Source organism: Nomascus leucogenys, chromosome 19, assembly GCF_006542625.1.
Source record: "Nomascus leucogenys isolate Asia chromosome 19, Asia_NLE_v1, whole genome shotgun sequence".
NCBI lineage: Eukaryota > Metazoa > Chordata > Mammalia > Primates > Hylobatidae > Nomascus > Nomascus leucogenys.
Window position 1 is genome coordinate 40,864,475 of NC_044399.1, and position 21,439 is coordinate 40,885,913.

At 43.2% G+C, this 21,439-nt stretch overlaps 1 protein-coding gene across 3 annotated transcripts in view; it reads right to left on the reverse strand.

Moving 5' to 3' along the window:
- Positions 1–21,439, reverse strand: part of PRKCE (protein kinase C epsilon) — a 531,054-nt gene that overhangs the window by 337,996 nt on the left and 171,619 nt on the right. For all 3 annotated transcript variants that reach the window (XM_003262805.4, XM_030799764.1, XM_030799765.1), the window contains exon 2: positions 2,589–2,652. In XM_003262805.4, coding sequence (XP_003262853.1) covers positions 2,589–2,652 — 64 coding nt within the window. The remainder of the gene's footprint in view (positions 1–2,588; positions 2,653–21,439) is intronic.

Consider the following 21,439-nt stretch of genomic DNA (forward strand, 5'->3'; position numbering starts at 1 on the left):
ATCCTTCGGCGCATCCTAGAAGAAGGGGGTGTAGTCACACCATCTCACCCCCACACCTCTCTCTGAGCTCCTTGGAATTTGCATGTGTTGTAAACTTTGTGCAATTCCCATGAATGTATTTTTTTCCATTGATGGGGCTGCAGCATTTGAGAGATGGGAACTGAAGGGATGCTTGATGGCAGAATAATGGAGTGGTGAAACTTCAGCTGTGCCTCATTTCAACTCTCTCCCTTTCACAGAATGCAGAGTTAGGTATTTTCACTAAAAAAAAAAAAAAAATACTTAGTCCACAGTCTGTAAATCCAGGAGGATGGCTGTGACAACTTGCTTCACCCCAGACCCATCTCACATGGTTTAGGTATGAAATGTGGTGGTTTCTCATTCTCTAGGGCCTCCTCTTGCCCTCCCAACTCTTCCAAAACCCCCTCCAGGCTAAGAACCCTCACAGTCCCAGCAACAGGACTGGGAGAACAGACGTGTAAAACACAAACAACAAGAGCAGCTTCTCAGAACGGATTACTGAAAGTCCTACCCACCATCTAAAGACAGGATCCCAAGTCCAAGAACAGCAATTTAAAAAAAAAAAAAAGAGTAGAAAAATGTCTTCTTTTCTTCAGAGCAACACACGCCAGCACTTTACAGACTCTGGCATGTGTCAGCATTTCTGAAGTAAACTCTATTTTCTTTAGATGAAAGAGATTTAAAAAATAGACTCAGAATTTAGCCCAGTGAAAATTGCTTTGGCTATTCACATGCAATAAGCTGTAGAAGCAAGCAGAAAAAAATCAATTGCTTCTGATTTATTTATTCATTCATTTGTCCATCTCCTTTCCCTCTAATGTAAAAAAGGATGTCTTCTATAATTTTGCAAGTCATTTATCTTTTCAAAGAAAGAGAAAATAGTCCCAGCCTCCCATTGGTTGCTCAGCATCTTGGCACAGGAAATACATATTTAATTAATTATCATATTGCACACAGATTATGTAAGGAAAAAAAGGGGATTGATTTTGCCCATAAAATGTTTCACCAGTATCTAGAATCAGGAGGCCACACTGCAAAACCTTAAATCAAGATTGGTGAATTTGGATCACTTGCTATGTTAAAAGCAAGGACAAAGCTTCACCTCACTGCTTGCTCTAATTCTTATTTGGGGCGGTGGGCACACTGGTGCTCATTTAATTTGTCTTTAAGCCCTTTTGTAGGTCTTAAATATTTCATATGAAATATTGTTAAATCCTCAAATCTTCTACAACAGGTTCTATTCTGGGCAGTTCAGAGCTGAGAGCAGAGAAGGGAAGTTGGAAATGCCAAAATGTAATTGCAATAAAGAGCAGGAAATGTAAGCAACCAATTTTAGAAGGCTGTTTAAAGTTTTAAACCTATGCCAAATAATTGGGATCTATTAAAAGAGGGCCTAATTCTATTATAATCCCCATATACACACAGTTATTGAATTCTTCCGAATACCTGTTGAGATTGGGTGATAAATTAGCTGAATGGAAATCATCAGGCACCACTGTCAAGCACATCATTTGACTAACTGAATATGTAATCCTTCCTTCTATCACTGAGCCTTAAACTAGAGACTGTGTGTGGGATTGTGACTTCGAGCTTGTGATCCCCAGTATTCTGGGGAGATGTTTTGAAAGGCCCAAGTGTTCCAGGCATGAGAGCTGAGAGAGCTGAGTGTCCATTTTTCCCTTTGGGACACAGTCCCCAAACACTGTTTGTTTCTCACTGCCAAGAGGAACTACACATGGTCTTCCAATATCCCTGCCATGGCATTAAAGCCAACTGTTCTGTCCCCTTGCCCACAGATGGAGGAGTAGGAGAGAAAAGATGGCCACAATAACTACATTTCCGGCCGAATTCCAAATCTTTCTTAGAGCTTAAGTCGGTTGCTATCTCCTTGTTCCCGTTTGGATAAGGTTTTATTTTCTAGGCTTCCCTTCTTCCCTTGACTGCTCAGTCCTCAACACCCAGCAAACCCTTAAAAGGTCTTAAGTGTATTAAGTGAGCAAAGAAAGGATTGAAAGAAGAGGGTGTAAGAGGAAGAGGGTGTAATACGCCATCTAATCAGTCAGTGGGGAGCAGATGTTCCCTCACCCCATTATTTCTCTTCAAGAGCAGAGCTTTTGTCTGTGTAAAGAACTGGTAAAAGAAGTCCCACTTCTATCAAAGCTCTAAAGAAGATTCTGAAGTTTGTCACCTTATTTGTTTCATTTCTGGATGCCGTTAGACCAACTGGTTTTACTTCCTTCCCACCACACACACACAAACCCCACGCAAGCCTCCTGGGAGAGGCTGCCCTGCCACTGAAGCCTGCCTTGCACACAGCATGCAAAAACGCCCGTTTTATTGGCCTCACGTGGTAAGTCCAAAATCTTCCCTCTGCTCCACCAAAGTTAACAGATGGCTGGTCCCTTTTTGTACACAGGCGTAAGCATCTTCAAAATAACCTTTTCCTTTAAAGGATGCCAATTAATTAAATGTCACTATAATGTGTTCCAGCCAAGGAGGGAAAGAAGAGACCCAGAAGGCAAAGGGCCAATGGAAGAAAACAGGGATGAGAAGTCACACTCTCCTACCTTCACCCGACGACCCTGAGAGATCGATGATCACATACACTCTTCCTTCTGGCTCCAGATCAATCTGCAATTAAGAAAATGACAGTGACTCTGTTAGTGCATTGTGTGGGCAACCTGAGAGTTCCACAACATTTCTACCCCAAACTGCTAAAACCTAGAGACACAGCTCCATGTAATTCACCAACCTACAATGTGTTGAGTGCTAGGTGAATTACTGAATGCCTACTGTGTTCCAGATGCAGACCTGGGAGGACTGATGCATACCCCATAGGTAGCACCATCCCAGTGGTTCTCAACTGGGGGCAATTTTGCTCCACAGGGGATGCTTGGCAAACATCTGGAGGCAGTTTTGTCATGATTGGAGAGAGACAGTGCTGCTCCTGGCAGCTAGTGGGTGGAGGCCAGAGATACCGTTAAAGGTTCTACATTGCACAGGATGACCCCTCGCAACAAAGAATCATTCAGCCCCAAATGTCATCAATGATGTTAAGGTTGAGAAAGCCCTATGTTATCCCATTTTACAGATATGGAAATTCTGCCCAAATTCCAAGGTAAGTGGTAATGCTGAGATTCAATGCTAAGCCTGTCTTGAGAAACCCATGTTCTTTTTTTTTTTTTTTTATACTTTAGGTTTTAGGGTACGTGTGCACAATGTGCAGGTTTGTTACATATGTATCCATGTGCCATGTTGTTTTGCTGCACCCATTAACTCGTCATTTAGCATTAGGTATATCTCCTAATGCTGTCCCTCCCCACTCCCCCTTCCCCCCAACCCGCAACAGTCCCTGGAGTGTGATGTTCCCCTTCCTGTGTCCATGAGTTCTCATTGTTCAGTTCCCACCTATGAGTGAGAACATGCGGTGTTTGGTTTTTTGTCCTTGCGATAGTTTACTGAGAATGATGGTTTCCAGCTTCATCTATGTCCCTACAAAGGACATGAACTCATGAAACCCATGTTCTTTATACCATACAAACTGCTCCCAGGGGAAATAAGAGAAGCATGAAGACACTACTCCTGCTTTTACAGCATTTATCGTCTCACTGTGGAGTTAAAAAATGGAGAACTGTGCTGAAGGACAGAGAACAACTGATAAAGTATCTGATGAACCTGAAATCAGTGTAGAAGAGGGAAGGGAAGAGGGAAGGGAAGGTATGCAAGGCGTAAGAAACAGCACAGGCACCCTCACTTCCTCCCTCCCCACCTCAAATCCAGCTAACTACTTATAATATACAGAGACAAGGTAGTGAAATAATTGGGTGAGACAAAAGCCAGAGGGCTGGGCCTCTTGTAGTTAAAGACATCTTTGCAAGGACTGAACTATCCTTACAGAAACTGTGTTCTCTCTATAAGAGAGAGTAGTAACTCTGGAAACCCTGGATCACCAAGTCCCCCTGCTAGCCTCTCCGCCTCCACAATCCCATCTGTCTACAAAGAGCTTTCATTGGTTCATAGTGCCAGGCTCTCTCCCCAACAAGCTGTGAATATCTTGAGGACAGGAACCACTATCCCCCTCCTTTTCCTTTTTCACTGTCCCCAGCAAAGAGCAGGCACGCATTTAGCAAGAATTACTTCAGAACAGTCAATCTAGTGGATAACTCCTCCTTCAAAGTCAAGGTCAATTATCACCTCCTCTCTGAAATCTATCCAGCTATGCCCAGTCAGAATTAATTAGCCCCTCATCTGTGTTCCCACAATACACCAGACACCTCTTACTCATGGCTCCTGCGATGGTTAATATTGAGTGTCAACCTGATTGGACTGAAGGATGCAAAGCATTGTTCCTGGGTGTGTCTGTGAGGGTGCTGCCAAAGGAGATTAATATTTGAGCCAGTGGACTGGGAGAGGCAGATCCATTCTCAGTCTGGGTGGGCACCATCTAATCAGCTGCCAGCGTGGCTAGAATAAAGCAGGCAGAAGAAGTTTGAAAGACTAGGCTTGCTGAGTTTTCCGGCCTTCATCTTTCTCCTGTGCTGGATGCTTTCTGCCCTCAAACATCAGACCCCAAGTTTTTCAGCTTCTGGACTCTTGGACTTACACCAGTGGTTTGCCAGGGGCTCTTGGGCCTTCAGCCACAGACTGAAGGCTGCCCTATTGGCTTCCCTACTTTTGAGGTTTTCAGACACGGACTGGCTTCCTTGCTCCTCAGCGTGCAGACGGCCTATTGTGGGACTTCACCTTGTGATCGTGTGAGTCAATTCTCCTAATAAACTCCCCTTCATATATACATATATCCTATTAATTCTGTCCCTCTAGAGAACCCTGACTAATACAGCTCCTGTTAAGTTGTAATACATTGTCCATCTACCTCTCTGTCCTGATAGACAGAAAGTATGATAACCAGATTTGCATCCCTAGTTCTTAGCTCACTGTCTCTTAGGAAACACCCAGCACACACTTGTGGAGGTGGGAAAAGGCTCTGTGTTCAGAACCTCCAGAGTCTATTCTGGGAACATTCACCCTCCCAAGGCTCTGTCCCCAGGAAGGAAGGCAGGCATGTGATCTCTACTAAAATGACATTTGAACAAGGGGAGAAGAAAGATGAGGCGGCTATACCATGAGCACCACACGTCCCCATGAGACAAAGCGACCAGCTGGAATGGTATTCTCTAAACTCTCCCAACGTCTCACCCCACACACAATCCAGGAGGCTCCCAGAGTCACTCCTGAGCCCCATCTTGTTTCCTGACTCAGCCTCTAATGGTTGAGAGAGCTTAAGGTTTCCCTCAAAATTTCATTTTCATCCACAAGACTCTTCGGTGCCTCGTGGGAGAGGCCACTGGTGATAGCTGAGGTGCTCCGTCGGCACAGGAGTGAGGGAGTGCCATGAGCAGGCCTGCATTGCCCCCTGGGCACCCCGGGGGAGCTGCTCACCTGAGTTTGGGATCTTCGGTTTTAAATCCAGATGGGAACCAAATAACAAACTGGTAATTCCTCATGCTGCCTTTTCTCATTCCTTTCTCCCCAAGAGTCCATGATTTTAAGTTTCTGGGTAAAGAAAATGTTCTCCAGAATTCTCACCACTAGTGCTGACCCTCACCAGCCCCTGCAGTGAATGACAAACAGGAAAACCAACAGGCGACTCTACTGAATAGAGCCAAACCAGAATCTTCTCCCTGCCAAAGTTCAAAAATATCAGGGGCCCTCTTGCCTAAAAGCATGGAATTTAAATAATGTATGCCTTTTAGAGATTAGATCATCCCTATTAAACCCTGCCGGCAAAATGAAACTCTTTCTCATATCCTCCAACTCAAAGATTTCCCACGACTGTGGACTTTATTGGCAAAGTACAATGCTATCTGTGTAAAGCAGGGAGGGAGAGAGCAAAGGAATGAGATGGGCTTCAGGGCCTATCCAAAGGCAGGCACCATGCCCATCTTTGCAAAAGGGGAGTGAGAACTCGTGGCAGGGAGGACAGGTCATTCATGATAAAATGTATTCGGATATTAACATTCAAGATAGCAATCAGAAACCATTTTAGCACCCACTGCAGCCTCTGTGCTGGTGAACTGCATTTCCAAACAGAAAAATAGAAATTAAGCTATTAAACATGCCAAAAGCAACAAAGAGCTTTGCAGCATGAGCAGATGGCCGCAGATCACCAGCCAAGCCCCAGCTAGCCAAGCGAGGAAGCTCTGAGAATCCATCCAAGGTGGTGGGTCTTCAGTGACTGGAGGGGTCACCAAGTATAAAAGATGGTGAAGAGTGTGGCGCAACTTCACCACTGAATTAGTTTAATCATAAATTCTGCTCACGATTACATGGTCCAGATAATGATGCAATGTAGGTACCCAGCCCTGCACAACCCTGCAAGCTGTCAGTTAGCATTGGCACCAGGCAGCTGGCGTGACACAAAAGCAGGCTCACTACCTCCTCCCAGCCATTCCCAGGGTTAGTTCTGAGCCCCTTCTTTGCACCAGGCTCCTCCCAGTTCTCCCAGATGCAACCCAATTTATCAAACCTCCTTGGACCTCATACCCCAACTTAACACATCTTCCCAGCTACTATTTCTATTTTCTTTGACTATGATTCTCTTTCATACTACAGTGCCTTGGCTACCCTTCCAGCACGGGCCAGAAGCAAGGCAGTCAAACTAGGAGAGACAAACACAGACTTCGGTGTCAAATCAGGGCAGAATCCATTTTGTTCTTTATCAGTTGAGTGACCTCAGGCAATTATTAACTCTTCCTGAGCCTCTCAGCCACTTCATCCGTGAAATGGGTTGTCATGAAAATTCCATGAAACATACATGCAAAGCACTTGGCACCTTACCTTAGTTAAAAAAAAATTTTTTTTTAACTAAGCACCCAGGAGACACTCTGCACGTGGCGGGTAAGAGCAAACTTAGTGGCCATGTGGCCTGAAGCAAGCAGCTACCCTCTCTATGCCTCAGCCTGGTTGTCAGTGAAATGGGGCTGCTGTGAGGTTAAACAAGATAATCTACGAACAGTGCTTAGCAAAGGCACCAGGCATAAAATAGTCATCATTGGTGCAGTTATCATGAAAAAGGCAAGTCTTCTGCTTCTTAGTACAGTGTTATTTCTACTATAACAAACTTTCCTCAACAAAATTGGTATTATTACATGTAATTCCAGGACATTTGATGACTTTACAGTGTTGTTGTGAATATCAAATAAATAACTAAAGGTCAGGTGTGGTGGCAGGCAGCTGTAGTCCCAGCTACTTGGGAGGCAGAGGCAGAAGGATTGCTTGAGCCCAGGAGATCGAGGCTGCAATGCACCACTGCACTCCAGTCTGGGTGACAAGTGAGATCCTGTCTCTAAAAACAATTTTTTTTTTTTTTTTTTGAGACGGAGTCTCGCTCTGTCGCCCAGGCTGGAGTGCAGTGGCGCGATCTCGGCTCACTGCAAGCTCCGGCTCCCGGGTTCACGCCATTCTCCTGACTCAGCTAAGGTAAGAGTATTGTACTTTAAAATCCAAGGTAAGAGTATTGTATGCACCCTTTCTGGGGGAAACCCGGGGCAGGAAGGGCTATACCCAGGGTATTCCGGGGCATCGGGAGGACCTGTGGTACTCATGAAAGAAGGGCAATGACACCTACTGTGTCTCTGACACCATGTTGGCACCTTACCTGCATTAGTTCATCTAATCTCCTGTGAGACAGCAATATTCTCTACTTTTCTGATGAAAAAACAGGCTGAGAGAGCTTTCAGCCAGAATTCTCACCCAGGTCAGCCTGGGGCACAGAGGAGAGGTCAACAGAGCTTGCAAGTCATGCTCACAACCCCCAGCCCTGCCTGGCTGACTGAGCCTCCTCTGACAATCCAGTCCGAGGTGCATTCTCCTTCCTTCAACCCTCCTGTCCCCAGAGTGGGCTCATTTCCCTTTTCAGGTGTTACTGGCTTCCCCAGGCAGACCTGGAGGGCAGAGCAATGCCTCAGACACCTTGACCACCCCATGGTGCTCTGAGGGGAGGTCTGGGCAGCAATGAGAGTGCCTCTCATGTGAATTAGGAACTTGGCAATGGGGAATAGCCCAACCTACAGCAAGCCCTGAAAAGGCAATCTTAGAAAAGCAAAAAGTTAGGGACTTTTTTGGGGTGGTGCTCAGCCATTTACAAAGCCCCTCATATGCATTCATTTATTCATTCCTCACAATTAATCTGTAAGGTAGCGAGTTTTGTTATTTTCAAAAAAAAAAAACTTTGAGACAGTCTCGCTCTGTGCCCCAGGCTGGAGTGAAGTGGTGCCGTCATGGCTGCAGCCTGAAACTCCTGGGCCCAAACCTTCCTCCCACCTCAGCCTCACAAAGTGCTGGGATTACAGGTGTGGTAACAAGTATTATTAGTGCTGTTGAACATCTGAGAAAGCTGGGGTTAAGGCAGATAGGTGGCCATTATATCATGTGGTGTGCTAGTGAGATCACACCAGCTGCACAACCCCAGGGGGTGCCATTCACACCTATGTCTGTGCATGAGACCCCTGGAGCCGGACTGGCAGAATCAGAACTTGCTCCCTAGGCCGGGCGTGGTGGCTCACGCCTATATTCCCAGCACTTTAGTAGACCGAGGCAGGTGGACCACTTGAGGTCAGGAGTTTGACACTAGCCTGGCCAATATGGTGAAACTCCGTCTCTACTAAAAATACAAAAATTAGCTGGGTGTGGAGGCGTGCACCTGTAGTCCCAGCTACTCTGGAGACTGAGGCAGGAGAATCGCTTGAACCTGGGAGGCAGAGGCTGCAGTGAATCAAGATCGCACCACTGCATGGCAGCCTAGGCAACAGAGCAAGACTCCATCTTAAAAAAAAAAAAAAAAAGAACTTGCTCCCTCAACTCCTGTTTCTCAGTCTCATGTTCCTTCCTCGACACCACACCTGCCCAGCAGCAGCTCTGACAACCACAACAGCAAAATCAAAAGGACTCCACCTATGCTGATCTCCAGGCTGCTGGCTGATGTGCTGCTGTCAGCCCCCCGTGATCCACAGGTATCTGTACACCTACATGTTGGGGGTTATTGGGTTCAAGGGAAGGGAGGTCTAATATACAAAGTCAAGCTTCCTAACCATAGGTTCAACTTTTGCCTGACGTGTCTAAGCAAACCTTTCCTCGGGACAGCCCACAAAGGTCATACAGGCCCAATTTGAATTTCACTTCCCTTCCAATCTGCTGTCAGGCACAGAGGCGTGGAGAGAGGCAAAAGGGCAAGAGGGACAGGATCTGAAAAAGATGAATCCAGAAAGGATGAGAAGGACAAGGGAAGGCTTGCACTGCCCTCGTTCCACCAGTAAGGTCCTAGATAATCTACTGCTGTGTCTTTTTCTTTTTTACTTGGAGGAGGGTGGAGAGTGAGAGAGGAGGAGGCAGATGGGGAACCATCAGGAAAGAAGACTGGGGGACTGGTTCCCAAAGCAGGGGGCCCACTGCCCAAGTCCTGTACCCCTTCACTGATGGCCACTCTCGCCTGGAGGCACTGCAGGCACACTACCGTCCCCAGACCCACCTGGCATGGAAGAGGCCAGCTGGACAGAGCCGGGGACATTCAGGCAGCAGGTGTCCACCCAGCTCTGCATTTGGAAAGCAGAAAGCATTGAGGCAATACAATGAGCAACTCATCAGCAGCTGCGGGGTGCTGATTTTGAAGTTAGCAGCTAATTAAAGACTCTTCATTTGGGGTAAAATTTGCTACTAACTCTATTGGTAGTGTGCAGCGACTGGTCAAAAAGCAGAGAGTACACATGTAATCAAATATGTTCAAGATTCTATTCTGTTAAATGGGCTTATAATAGCACTTACTTTCATAAAATAAGGGGAGGGGCAGATTGTTTTTCTCAAACAGCTTCCATTGCTGTGCAAAACATGCAGGCTTCAGTGTACATCCCTGCAAGGCAGGACCCTGTCTGTCCGGCACATGGGAGGGATTCAATACATATTTCTACATGTTGGCTTATTGAATGGATGGCCTTAGCTTATACTACTTCAATATATTAAAAAACTGGATCTGTATGCTGAGTTGTGGAGATGATTTACTTGGGAAGCCATCTACTATACAGAAATGTTCACAGCAGCTTCATTCCTAACAGCCCAAAACTGGAAATGTCCCAAATGTCCAACAACAGGTAAATGAATAAGCAAACCATGCTACATCCACGTAATGTAATGTTACTTAGCAATAAAAAAGAATGAGGACTGGGCACAGTGGCTCACCCCTGTAATCCCAACACTTTGGGAAGCTGAGGCAGGAGGATCGCTTGAAGCCAGGAGTTCAAGACCAGCCTGTACAACATACTGAGACCTTGTCTCTACAAAAAATAAAAAAAATTAGCTGAGCACGGTGGTGCATGCCTACAGGCCTGGGTACTTGGGAGGCTGAGGCAGGAGTATGGCTTGAACCTGGGAGTCTGAGGCTGCAGTGAGCTATGATTGCACAACTGCACTCCAGCCTAGGTGAGATCCTGTCTCTTAAAAAAAAAAAAAACAAAACAAATATACTACTGATACGTGCAACAACATGGATGCTATGTGAAAGAAGCCAAACATTAAAGAGTATATACCACAGGATTCCACTTCTACGATGTTCTAGAACAGGCAAAACAAACCTACAATAACAAAAAGCACATCTGTGATTCCCTGCAGCTGGAAATGGCCAGTGAATGCCAGGAGACACAGGAGAACGTCCTGGGTGATGGGAGTTTTCCCTATCCTGATTGTGGTGGCGGCTCCATGAATGTAGACATTTGGCGGGACAAATCAAGCCTACACTTAAAATGAATGCACTTAATTGTATGTAAATTATACCTCAATGAAGCAGTTTTTAAAAATGGAAAAAAACGATTTATTTCACATAAGGATTCCTCCACAAGTTTCCTTTAAATAACAAATCCTATTCCCACCCTCGGAGCATTTAAAATTTCATATTCCATTTTTAAAAATAAAAGGACTCATTCAGAGTTTTTCAAGAGCACATCTGTCACACAACATAATGTACACCTACCTGTGTAGGCGCGCACATTCACACACCCACCCACGTGTGCAAACACACTCACAGGCACACAGCTGAGCCACCTTCTCCTGTCTCCTGTGATCAAAATACAATAATAGCAAGATAAACACATCCAAAATGTAGGTTTGAGAGTCTGCTGAATTATTTAAATCTGTCTGTGTGTTTGTGGATCTGAATTTCCTCATATATAAAACAAGATAATTAGACCAAATGCTCTAGAAAGCCTTTTAATGAACTTAATGACCTAAACATCCATGAATAAGAGACTGCTTAAATAAATTATGGTACATCACATGGTAGATCACCATGCGAGTCCTAAAAAAGACTGAAAAAGATCTAAATGTACCAACTGATAGGGAACTAGCTCTGTGATACATTAAGTGGGGGGGGATAAAGCAACACATGGTAAGTTTATGACGCTGTGTTGCTGTGTGAATACAATGGGGCAGTATATGGGTGTACACACACACACACACACGCACGTGTGCACGTGTGTTCTGCACATATGTCCTTATCTCCAAAAGGAGTCTTAATCAGCAAAAGGCAAGAGCTGACTCAAGAGATGGACATGACAGGAGGAGTAAACCAGAAATCAGGAAAGGAGGCCTTATTCTTTAATCTATGCCCATTTAAAAAATTGTGTTCTGAGTTAACTTGTTAAAAATTTAAGTTACTACCCATTAAAAAAAAACGTCCCTTTTTACTGCACTGGCTGTTTATAATCTCCAATCCCCCAGACTACGGCTTGCTTCAGTTGCCAGACACACCTTAAATAAACACCCCTCAAAACTGGCTGAAACACTGCTTTCTCATCACCCGTAGCCAGGTCACTGGGAACCAAGTTAGCAGCAGCCATTATCTTCTTATGAAACTCTTGTTGGCTGGACTGGAGGCCCACGTTACAGATCTTAGCTCTCAACACACCACAAATGGAGTAGGCTCAAGTTAGCACCTACTTCCTCTTTTTAGCAGGCTCAGAAATGGCCCCAGAGAGCTGGCTCCCTCTAATGACAGAGGTAGCTAAAAACGAATAATTCTATGTGTACATAAATGCTTTCTTGAGCTGAGAAAACATCCAAAAGTGCCTAAACTAATGTGGAGAGTGTGTAAGGGTACACAGCATCATCTGGTCACAGCACAGTCTGCCTGTCTACTTTGAGAGAAATGGCGGTACATGACTGCATATCCTAAGAGGTAAGTGAGCACTAATAGCAGGAAATGTAGCCACCTACCCCAGCATTCTGAAGCAGATAATCCACTGCCAATCTGCACTTTGCATTTCACATTTTGCATTTTGATTTGCAATAGTCCCTATCACTAGGTATATTTGAATGTGTGTGTTTTATCTTACATTTCCTATTTCTTACACTAAGTCAATATATCTCAGAGATTGAAAGTAAAGGTTTTGAAGCTAGCCTACCTGGGTTCCAATCCCAGTTCTGCCTGTTGAAAGTTCTGTGGCGCTTATTTTGATTTCCTCATCTTACAAGTTGAATGTCAGCAGGACCTGCTTCAGAGTGTTGAGAGGATTCGAGGAGATGGTAGAGCACTTGAAACTGTCTGGCACACAACTTCCTGTAAATATTAGCTGCCAGGTCATTATGATTGTTATTTCCCACCTAGACTGTGAGCACCTCTCCTGCTAAGCCATGTCCTTCTTTTGAGGATTCCACAGCTCTTGATTCAGGGTTGGGATTGAGATAGGTAGTCAATAAAGACTCTAAGTGGAACTGAATGAATCCATGTGATAAAGAGGCAAGCTCAATCAGGAACTCAGGAATTTGAAACCAGAAAAATTATCTTCATATCAGAAAATTTTCTGTCTCTGTAGTATCACAACCTAATAGAACTTTTATCAATGGCTGCTCACAAAAATATTCAGTTATTTTTTCTTTCTTTCTTTCTTTCTTTTTTGCCATGTTGCCCAGGCTGGTCTTGAACTCCTACCCTCAAGTGATCCTTCCACCTTGGCCTCCCAAAGTGCTGGGATTACAGGCATGAGCCACCACACCGGGCTGATATTCAGTTCTTGACTCCCTTTAAAAGCCAAGACATGATCATTTGTTTCTATCTTTCTGAGTTCTTCAAAAGAGAGACTATGTTATGAATACTAATAATCACAACTCTCATAAGCACCCTTTATTGAATACTCTACATGTGTTACCTGTGTGAAGAAGGAAATATTGTTGTTCTTAACCATTTGATGGGTGACAAAACTGAGGCTTAGGAATTTAAATAACTTGCACGCATCCTCACAATTTGCAGAAGAGGAGTGTGTGTTAAAACCGGGTTCTCCAACTGGAGACCCAATGCTTCCAATAGGTACCTTGAGGCCTGGCAGGCTGCCCCACAGACAGCCTGAGCTCTGGGAGATCTGTAGAAAGAACACATTGTGAGCTGTCATGGAGCCCATACTGCATGAATGATGAAAAAGTTGCTCCTTGGCCGGGCGCAGTGGCTCACGCCTGTAATCCCAGCACTTTGGGAGGCTGAGGTGGGTGGATCACGATGTCAGGAGTTCAAGACCACCCTGGCCAATATGGTGAAACCCCGTCTCTACTAAAATTACAAAAATTAGCCAGGCATGGTGGAGTGCACCTATAGACCCAGCTACTAGGGAGGCTGAGGCAGAAGAATCGCTTGAACCCAAGAGGCGGAGGTTGCAGTGAGCCAAAATCGCCCCCCTACACTCCAGCCTGGGCCACAGAGCAAGACTGTCTCAAAAAAAAAAAAAAAAAAAAAAAAAAAAGGTTGCTCCTTGGACACAAGAGCAATGAGAATAATGCTCCTTCATTGTCCTCCTGGAGCTCATAGTTGTAAGGTACACTAAACTCACAGCAAAACAGCTGAGAGGCTCAGACAATAACATACAAATGTGACGCAGGATGCCCAACTTTGGGGAATAACTGCTCTCTGGGGAATATTCTTGTATCATAATACTCTGTATACCAGTCTTATTTGCCATTGCTTTTCATCGTTTAGTTGGAAACATGTCCTGTGAGAAAAAGAACAGTTTTATAAAAAACTACAGAAGCATGAAATTTAAGAGTCAGAAATGACTTAAAAATCATTTAGTTTAAATATACATTCAAAAATAAAATAAAGGATAAGATCTTTTTTCTTTTGCTTATCAAATTAGTCAAAGTTTCATTTGGGTTATATATTTTTGTGTTATTTATTTATTAAAATATAGCCAAAAGTAAGTACTGTGATGTGTTCAGTTTTAAGAAACCAAAAGCTACATGTCTGCTTGTCATGAGAAGCAACAGTCCTCTGCCCCATCCCTCCTCAGAGGGACCAATTTTAATAATTTTTATATGGGTTTTTTTGGTGGTCACTGCTGCATCCCTAAATAAAATGTGTATGCCTCAATTTCCTGATTTCTTATTTTAGACATTCTCTTACCTTGCTGCTATGATAGAAGAGGATTCAGTTTACTTACCACTTCCCTCCTCTTTGCCCCTCCACAAAAGTTATACATCACAAATTCTGTTTATTCTCTGTTCTCTACAACTACAAAAAAACCCACACACCTAAAATGTCAATTTCTTATGCCATCAACTGTAGAGAATATATCCCTTGACCCTCCACATTGTACCCAGAAGACATTAGTGCTTCCAGCATGCCCCATCCTCTGCCTGCCACCCTGCATCCCAGCCACCTCTGAAATTTTTGTCTTTACTCTTAACCTATCAAGGTTGACAACACTGACATTCTGTTCTCTAACCATAGTTAATTTCCATGTTTTGTGTATACATTAGTTCTAAAATCTGAAAACTAATCATCTTTCCTTATTATGACTTTGTAAATGGTGTTACATACACCTTCTTTCCCATGGGCCCAATGTAACAATTCACATGCCACGCAATGGCTAATATACCTAGCATCTAATTCAAATGGATTCTTCATCTTACAGTCTACCAGTTGCCTTTCTCAGATCTTTGAGTCTTCCCAGGGTTCTTTTCTTGCAGGGTATACCTATCGGGACACCCCACTGTCCTATTCTCCCTGATCTGAGCTGACGCTCTCTGGTCTGCTGCACAACTGTAGCACTGCATATCTCCTCACTGTTCTGCTGGGTGCAGCCACTGCCTTGGAAATCCATTATCTTCCTTATTCTGATTTATTCCCTTGTTTTTGCTAGGACAGTACATTCTGATTGAAATAGTAATCAGAAAGCCAGCTTACCAAAACCTTTCATGCCTGTTCTCACACATAATTGATAGTTTAGCTGGATATAGAATTCTAGGTTTTAAAAAAATCATAATCTATCAGAACTTTCTTCTAACATCAATATTGTCAATGGACTCTGATGTCAGCCTGATTACTGTTGTTTAATAGGTGACGTTGTTTTCACTTTGTGGAAGTTTTTGGGTCTTCTTTATCCTCAGTATTCTAATATGCCACAGTGATATGTCTCAGGGTGTCTTTTGGGATTCATTGTCCTAAATGAAACTGAATTTGTGGGAGATATTCTTCTATTTGTTCTTTGTCATGGGCCTCTTCATTTTCTTTCTGAAACTCCTATCATTCAGATGTTGGACCAGTAGGAATGATCCTTATGTCTCTTACTATGTGATACATATATATATCCATTTCTTTTATCTTTTTATTCCATAGTCTAGGAAATTTCCTTGACTTTATAATTCTTCCTCTGAAATTTTCTGACAATATCTTGAGTTTCCAGAAACTCCTTCCTATTTATTCATAATGCCTTTCTCATGTACAGGCAATGCCTTCCTCTTTTCTCATTTCTCTCTCTCTCTCTCTCTCATTTGTTTTTGTTTATGAATGCAGCATATTTCTAAGAATTGTGGCCCCATTTGCCATAGGGTTAGATGGTGGGCTCTGGCCATTAAAGCATGGGTCCCTGAATGAGAAATTGGTTTCTTCTGGAGAGTAATACCCACAATGCTTTGCTAGTTCTCCCCGAACCATTATACTATTTCTTTTTCAAAGAACCTTCCAGTTTTTTATGTGATAGTTAAGCCCTTCCATAGTGACAGTGGGGAGCGTATGGTTCCACATACAGACTTTCCAATGGTCACTTGTTTTTACTTGGGGTAAGTACAGCATCCAAGCCTGGAGCCCTTTAGGGTCCTGCAGAGAAGCTGCTCTATGCTAGGTTCCTGTGCCCTCTGCACATGTTCTGGGCTCTAGCTCCAGAGTCCTCTATTCTGCTCCATTAGCTGCCACCCCACCTTCTGCTTTCATCTCCCAGAAATTCTCTGAAATAGTTTGATGATGACCTCTTTCTGCCCACTTGGTTAATACAGACTTCCCCCTTTTCTCCTTTTCTATAATTTATATGGGGTCTTGAGTAGGCAAAACTAAACCAAAACAAAAACCCCAAAACTCACTTTCTCCAGGACCACCTTGAATAGAAACTCTAAAATATGTCATCTGAAGTACTATTATGCAGTATTTATGAGAATGGGGAAGAAACAAACACTGTTATACACTGCTGATGAAATGTAAATTGACACAAAATTTGTAAAGAGTGTTTTGGCCTTACATGACAAAAATCCTTTAATCTTGCAGTTCCACTTCTTGGAATTTATCTCAAATCACACATATGTGAAAAGATTTAACTATAAGAATAATCATTACAGAATTTTTAAGAGTGTAATATTAGAGACTAATTGTTCAATAATAACAAAATTATTTAAATAAATTGTAGCATATTCAAATCATTAGATCCATGCCATCATGAAAAAAAACTTGTTGAATTATACGTAATAACATGCAAAGATATTCACAATATTGTATTCAATGGGAGAAAATGAGATTATAAAGGAACGTGTATTCTATGATCCAATTTTGTGAAACTGAAATATGTATGTGGTAGGTACATATGCTAAAGAAAAAAGGTGCTTGTGGAATAGTGGAATCATTTTTTTCTTTTTAAGTATCTGTAGTTTCTCAACTTTCTACTTTTCTTCTACTTCCTACTATAGCTTTTTTGTTAAAAATAAGTAATTTTTTGCTTTAAGAACATTATGTGGCTCACTCCTCTCATTTATAGGTAAGGAAACTGAGGCATAATGAGGTTAAACGATCCATTAAAGTACCTGGGTAAATTGCCTACAGCTGAAAAAAAAAAGAACAGAAACTCAGTTATCCTGATTTTCAGTTCTTTAAGGTACAAAAAAAGAGACAAATTATTTTAAATTTTCATATATCTTGAAAAGTATAATTTCCTGGTCAAATAATTATAGCACTACTCAATCATAATCACCAATTCTGAGTGGTAAGTAGTCAAGTGTATTTCTTAGTTGGATACAGTTTGAATATATTAAGGAAAAGCTTCAATAGCTCAATAGACTTTTATTTTATTTTTTTGAGATGGAATCTCACTCTGTTGCCCAGACTGGAGAGCAGTGGTGCTACCTTGGCTCACTGCAACCTCCGCCTCCTGGGTTCAAGCAATTCTCCTGCCTCAGCTTCCCGAGTAGGTGGGATTATCAATAGAGTTTTCAACAGATTTTTAATCTAATTGAAAAATCCTTTGCTTTGATCGAATCTCCTCTATATGATGGTGTTCCTCCACTTTTGTGAGGTGAAGCAGTCCACATTTTTTATATTCTAGACAATGTTACCTTTTAACTACCTTTCATGTAACAAACTGTCATAACAGCAGACTTCATTGATCAGGAATGGGCAAACATTTCTGCTATGATATGACCATACAGTGCCTATCATCCAGCTATTCAGAGTCACTATCTTTGTATGTACAGGAATCCGCTGGAATATATTCTCCTATTTGTCTCGAATTTTTTATTAGACAGGAAAAAAGAAAAAAAGAAAAATGCTGGTGCTCTAAGGAAACCAAGCACAAGTCTCAAATTTATATAACATAAAGTAAAACAGAATTTATTAGGTATGTCAAAATCAGTGACATTTCCCTTTAATCCAATATTCATCAGTTGACTCTGTTGAATTTTGAAGGTATAAATCAAATTTTTAAGACTTTTAGATTTTATATGAAAACAATGAACAAGACGTAAATAAGAAATAGGGCATGATTTTCTGTTTTCTGGGATAGAACCTGCCTTAACATGTAATCTAATGAGTGCACTAAACTGTCCAACTGGCTTTTTTTCTGTAACTAAGTAATACATAAGTTTTGAAGTACAAATTATATATGGAAGCAGGGACTATCTATTCTCTGAAAATGGGCAACTATCCTTATACATCTGTGCTTGTTATGAAGTCCAGGCCTTTAAAAACGAACAATTCCGGCTCATACAGCTGGACAACAAATGAGACTCACATATGCTGAGGCCCACACCACGATCTGAACCACAAGGGAAGATATTTCCTGAAGCACACAGCAAAAAGGATCTGAAAACTGTTCAAGCTCTGAATGTCAGAATAGGTCCTTCATTTATGATCTTCTATCCTAGATATTAGATTTCCATATGATATTTTGGTCAAACACACGTAAGAATTGTATCGTCTTTGATCCAGGAAAGCCCTGATCATCGAAAAAGCCAGCCCGACTGGGTGCAGAGAGAGGAGCAGATGCAAAGGCATGGAGGTGGGGGAAGACTTGGTCTTTGCCAGTAGTTGAAGCAGACGGGTGTGACTGGAGCAGAGTGTGGGGAGCAGTTGGAGATGAGGTCAGAGAGCCAGGGCCTGGCACGTGCTTTGGCTTTGGCTGTGAGTGAGATGGGAAGCCAGAGGAGAGACTGCAGAGCAGTGAGATGCTGTGACTCACATTTTAAAAGGTGGCCGCATGGAGAATAAACCTGAGGCACCCATGAGGACGCAGGAAGGCAACTTAGGAGCCTATTGCAATAGTCCAGACAAGTGATGATGGTGGCTGGGAAGGGGTGGTGGTAGTGGAGGTGATGGGAATTGGTCAGATTCTGAATGTAATCTGAAGATAGAGCCAAAAGGATTTGCTGCGGGATTGCATGTAGTGTGTGAGATAAGGAGGGGAGGCAGGGATTGCACGGAGACTTTTGGCCAGAGCTAAACATGGAGCTGCCCTTGGCTGAACAGAAGATGGTGATCAGAACAGGGTGGGTGGGACGAACAGGAGCAGGTTTGCACTGGCCATGTCGGAGACATCTGTGAGATAGCCGGGGACAGCTGCATCTACAGATCTGAAGTTTGGGGGGAAGGTCCAAGCTTAAGACCTGAATTTGGTAGTCGGCAGCAGATAGAAGGCACTGACCCACAGTCCGTGACCCACAATCCTGACAGCCACAAGGCTCTAAAAACTAAAAGTTTTACTGAAGTTTGGGTCAAAATTATTCAGCAATAAAACCTAACCCAAAATGACATAAGGCTATTTGCTGTCTACGTTTATTCTACTTCATGTGAATATTTGTACATTTGTGATATAGAAATACTATTTGTTTGATCATAAAGAGCTGCCCCAGAACCTAGTGGGAATGTTATGTAATATACAGAATATTTACTATATTAACCTTCTAAAATTCCCCCAAATTCTTTATTTCTGAACAAATCTAGCTCTAAGCACTTTGGATAAAGGATATGGATCTGTAGTTTGAGCCATGAAACTAGAGGAATGAGGACTGACCCTGGAGCCCTCCAACACATCGAGACCAGGAGGGTGAGGAGGATCTGCTCATGTGACTGAAAATGCAGAGGCCTGACTTCTACTGCCCTGGGTGGGGTCTACTTTGACTTCTCTCCTTCCAAACCTTCACCACCAAACATGCACCCTCTTCACAGACACACGGCTTATAAAAGCCTTGCTTTTTTTTAACTTTCTGTATATCTTCTAAAGAGATAGCAAAAAAAAAACTAAGTCTATCATCCCCCCCATCCCCCACCTCCCTGCCAAACACACACTGTAGGGTATGTTTCTGTTTTTGAAATAGGATCTTGCTCTGTTGCCCAGGCTGGAAAGCAGTGGTATGATCATAGCTCACTGCAGCTTCTAACTCCTGGGCTCAAGTGATCTTCCTGCCTCAGCCTCCCAAGTAGCTGGGACTACAGGTGCATGCCACCATGCCTGGCTAATTTTTTTTTAACATATTTTGTAGAGATAGGGTCTCACTGTGTTACCCAGGCTGGTCTCGAACTCCTGGCTTCAAGCAATCCTCCTGTCTTGGCCTCCCAAAGTGCTGGGATTATAGGAGCAAGCTACTGGGCCCAGCTGCATACTGTAGTTTTTATTAAATCAGTTGTAACATTGATTTCACGCACCACTGAACTAACTGTCTGCACTTTTTGCAAAGTGAGGTTTGTGTGGTGAGGAAAAAAAAAAGTAGGAAAACTGAACTAATGTTTCAAGTTGGCATAATGGCATTTCCTGTTGCTAAGAAACCTATCTGCCTGCTGCTGTTGCTCTAACACAGTTGGGTGTCCCAGCCCTCACCACTAAACACCTTAGCTCCAAAAATCTGTCAAGATACACTGGTGGGGGGCTGTAGCAGGGTCCCCCAAGTCCCAGGCCTGTTGCAGGAAAACTGTGGCTAGTGCCTAAACCCATTGCCCAAGGTGCTCTCTTACTTAGGCTGCAGAGCTACAAGTCCCCCACAAGGTGCAGCTCCTGTTTTAAGGTGAGACACAGAAAAGGGAGTAAGAGGATTAGACCCAAGGGCAGGCAAAGATGACACTGGCATAGCTGTTGTTACGAAGGCTACTAGTTCTACATTCATCCCCGGGGGAATAAAAATAATGTGGAGTTGGCAACTTTGCTGAGATCTAAACAAAAAGGCAATCTCATTTCTCAATCCATGTACCCCATCAGGCGAACCCACGTTCAGCAGAACCTTTTCCCGGTTCCCACCACCCAACCTCTCCAACCCCTTCTCCTGCCCTGACTGCAGCTTTCTTGGCCCAGAAAACCTCCACACCAACCAAAATTGTTGGCCCCTTCAACTTCTAAGGGAGAAGAGAAAGAAGAGACAGGAAATCTCCATTAGAATTTCCCCCTTCATTCATAAACAGATAAGCAACACACAACAAATCAGAAAACTCACATAAACGAAGGGGTGGCGATCATTAAATACCAAGTGGAAAATTGCTCATGGGTCGTGATAACTATTGAAACTGGGTGGTAGAGGCATGAGGGTCCATTATTCTGCTCTATTTCTGAATATGTTTGAAATTTTCCATAATAAAATAAAAAGAAAAAGAGAAAAAGAAGGGAGGAAATGAGGGAGGGAGGGACTGAGGGAGGGAGGGAGGAAATGGTCAACTTAAGTGGCCCAACTGGACTGCTATCCAAAGGCTAATTCTAGGCTTTCTTGAAGACCTCAATTGGGGAAGGGAGTCCTCCCCACCAGTCCAACCCAATGCCCTGCTGGGGACACAACATGCCCCGCTTAAGAGACTCCCCAAGCCGCTTCCCTGGTCCTCCTGTGTGGACATAGCAGGTGGTGGTGCTTTTAATGTTTTGTTCAGGATTCA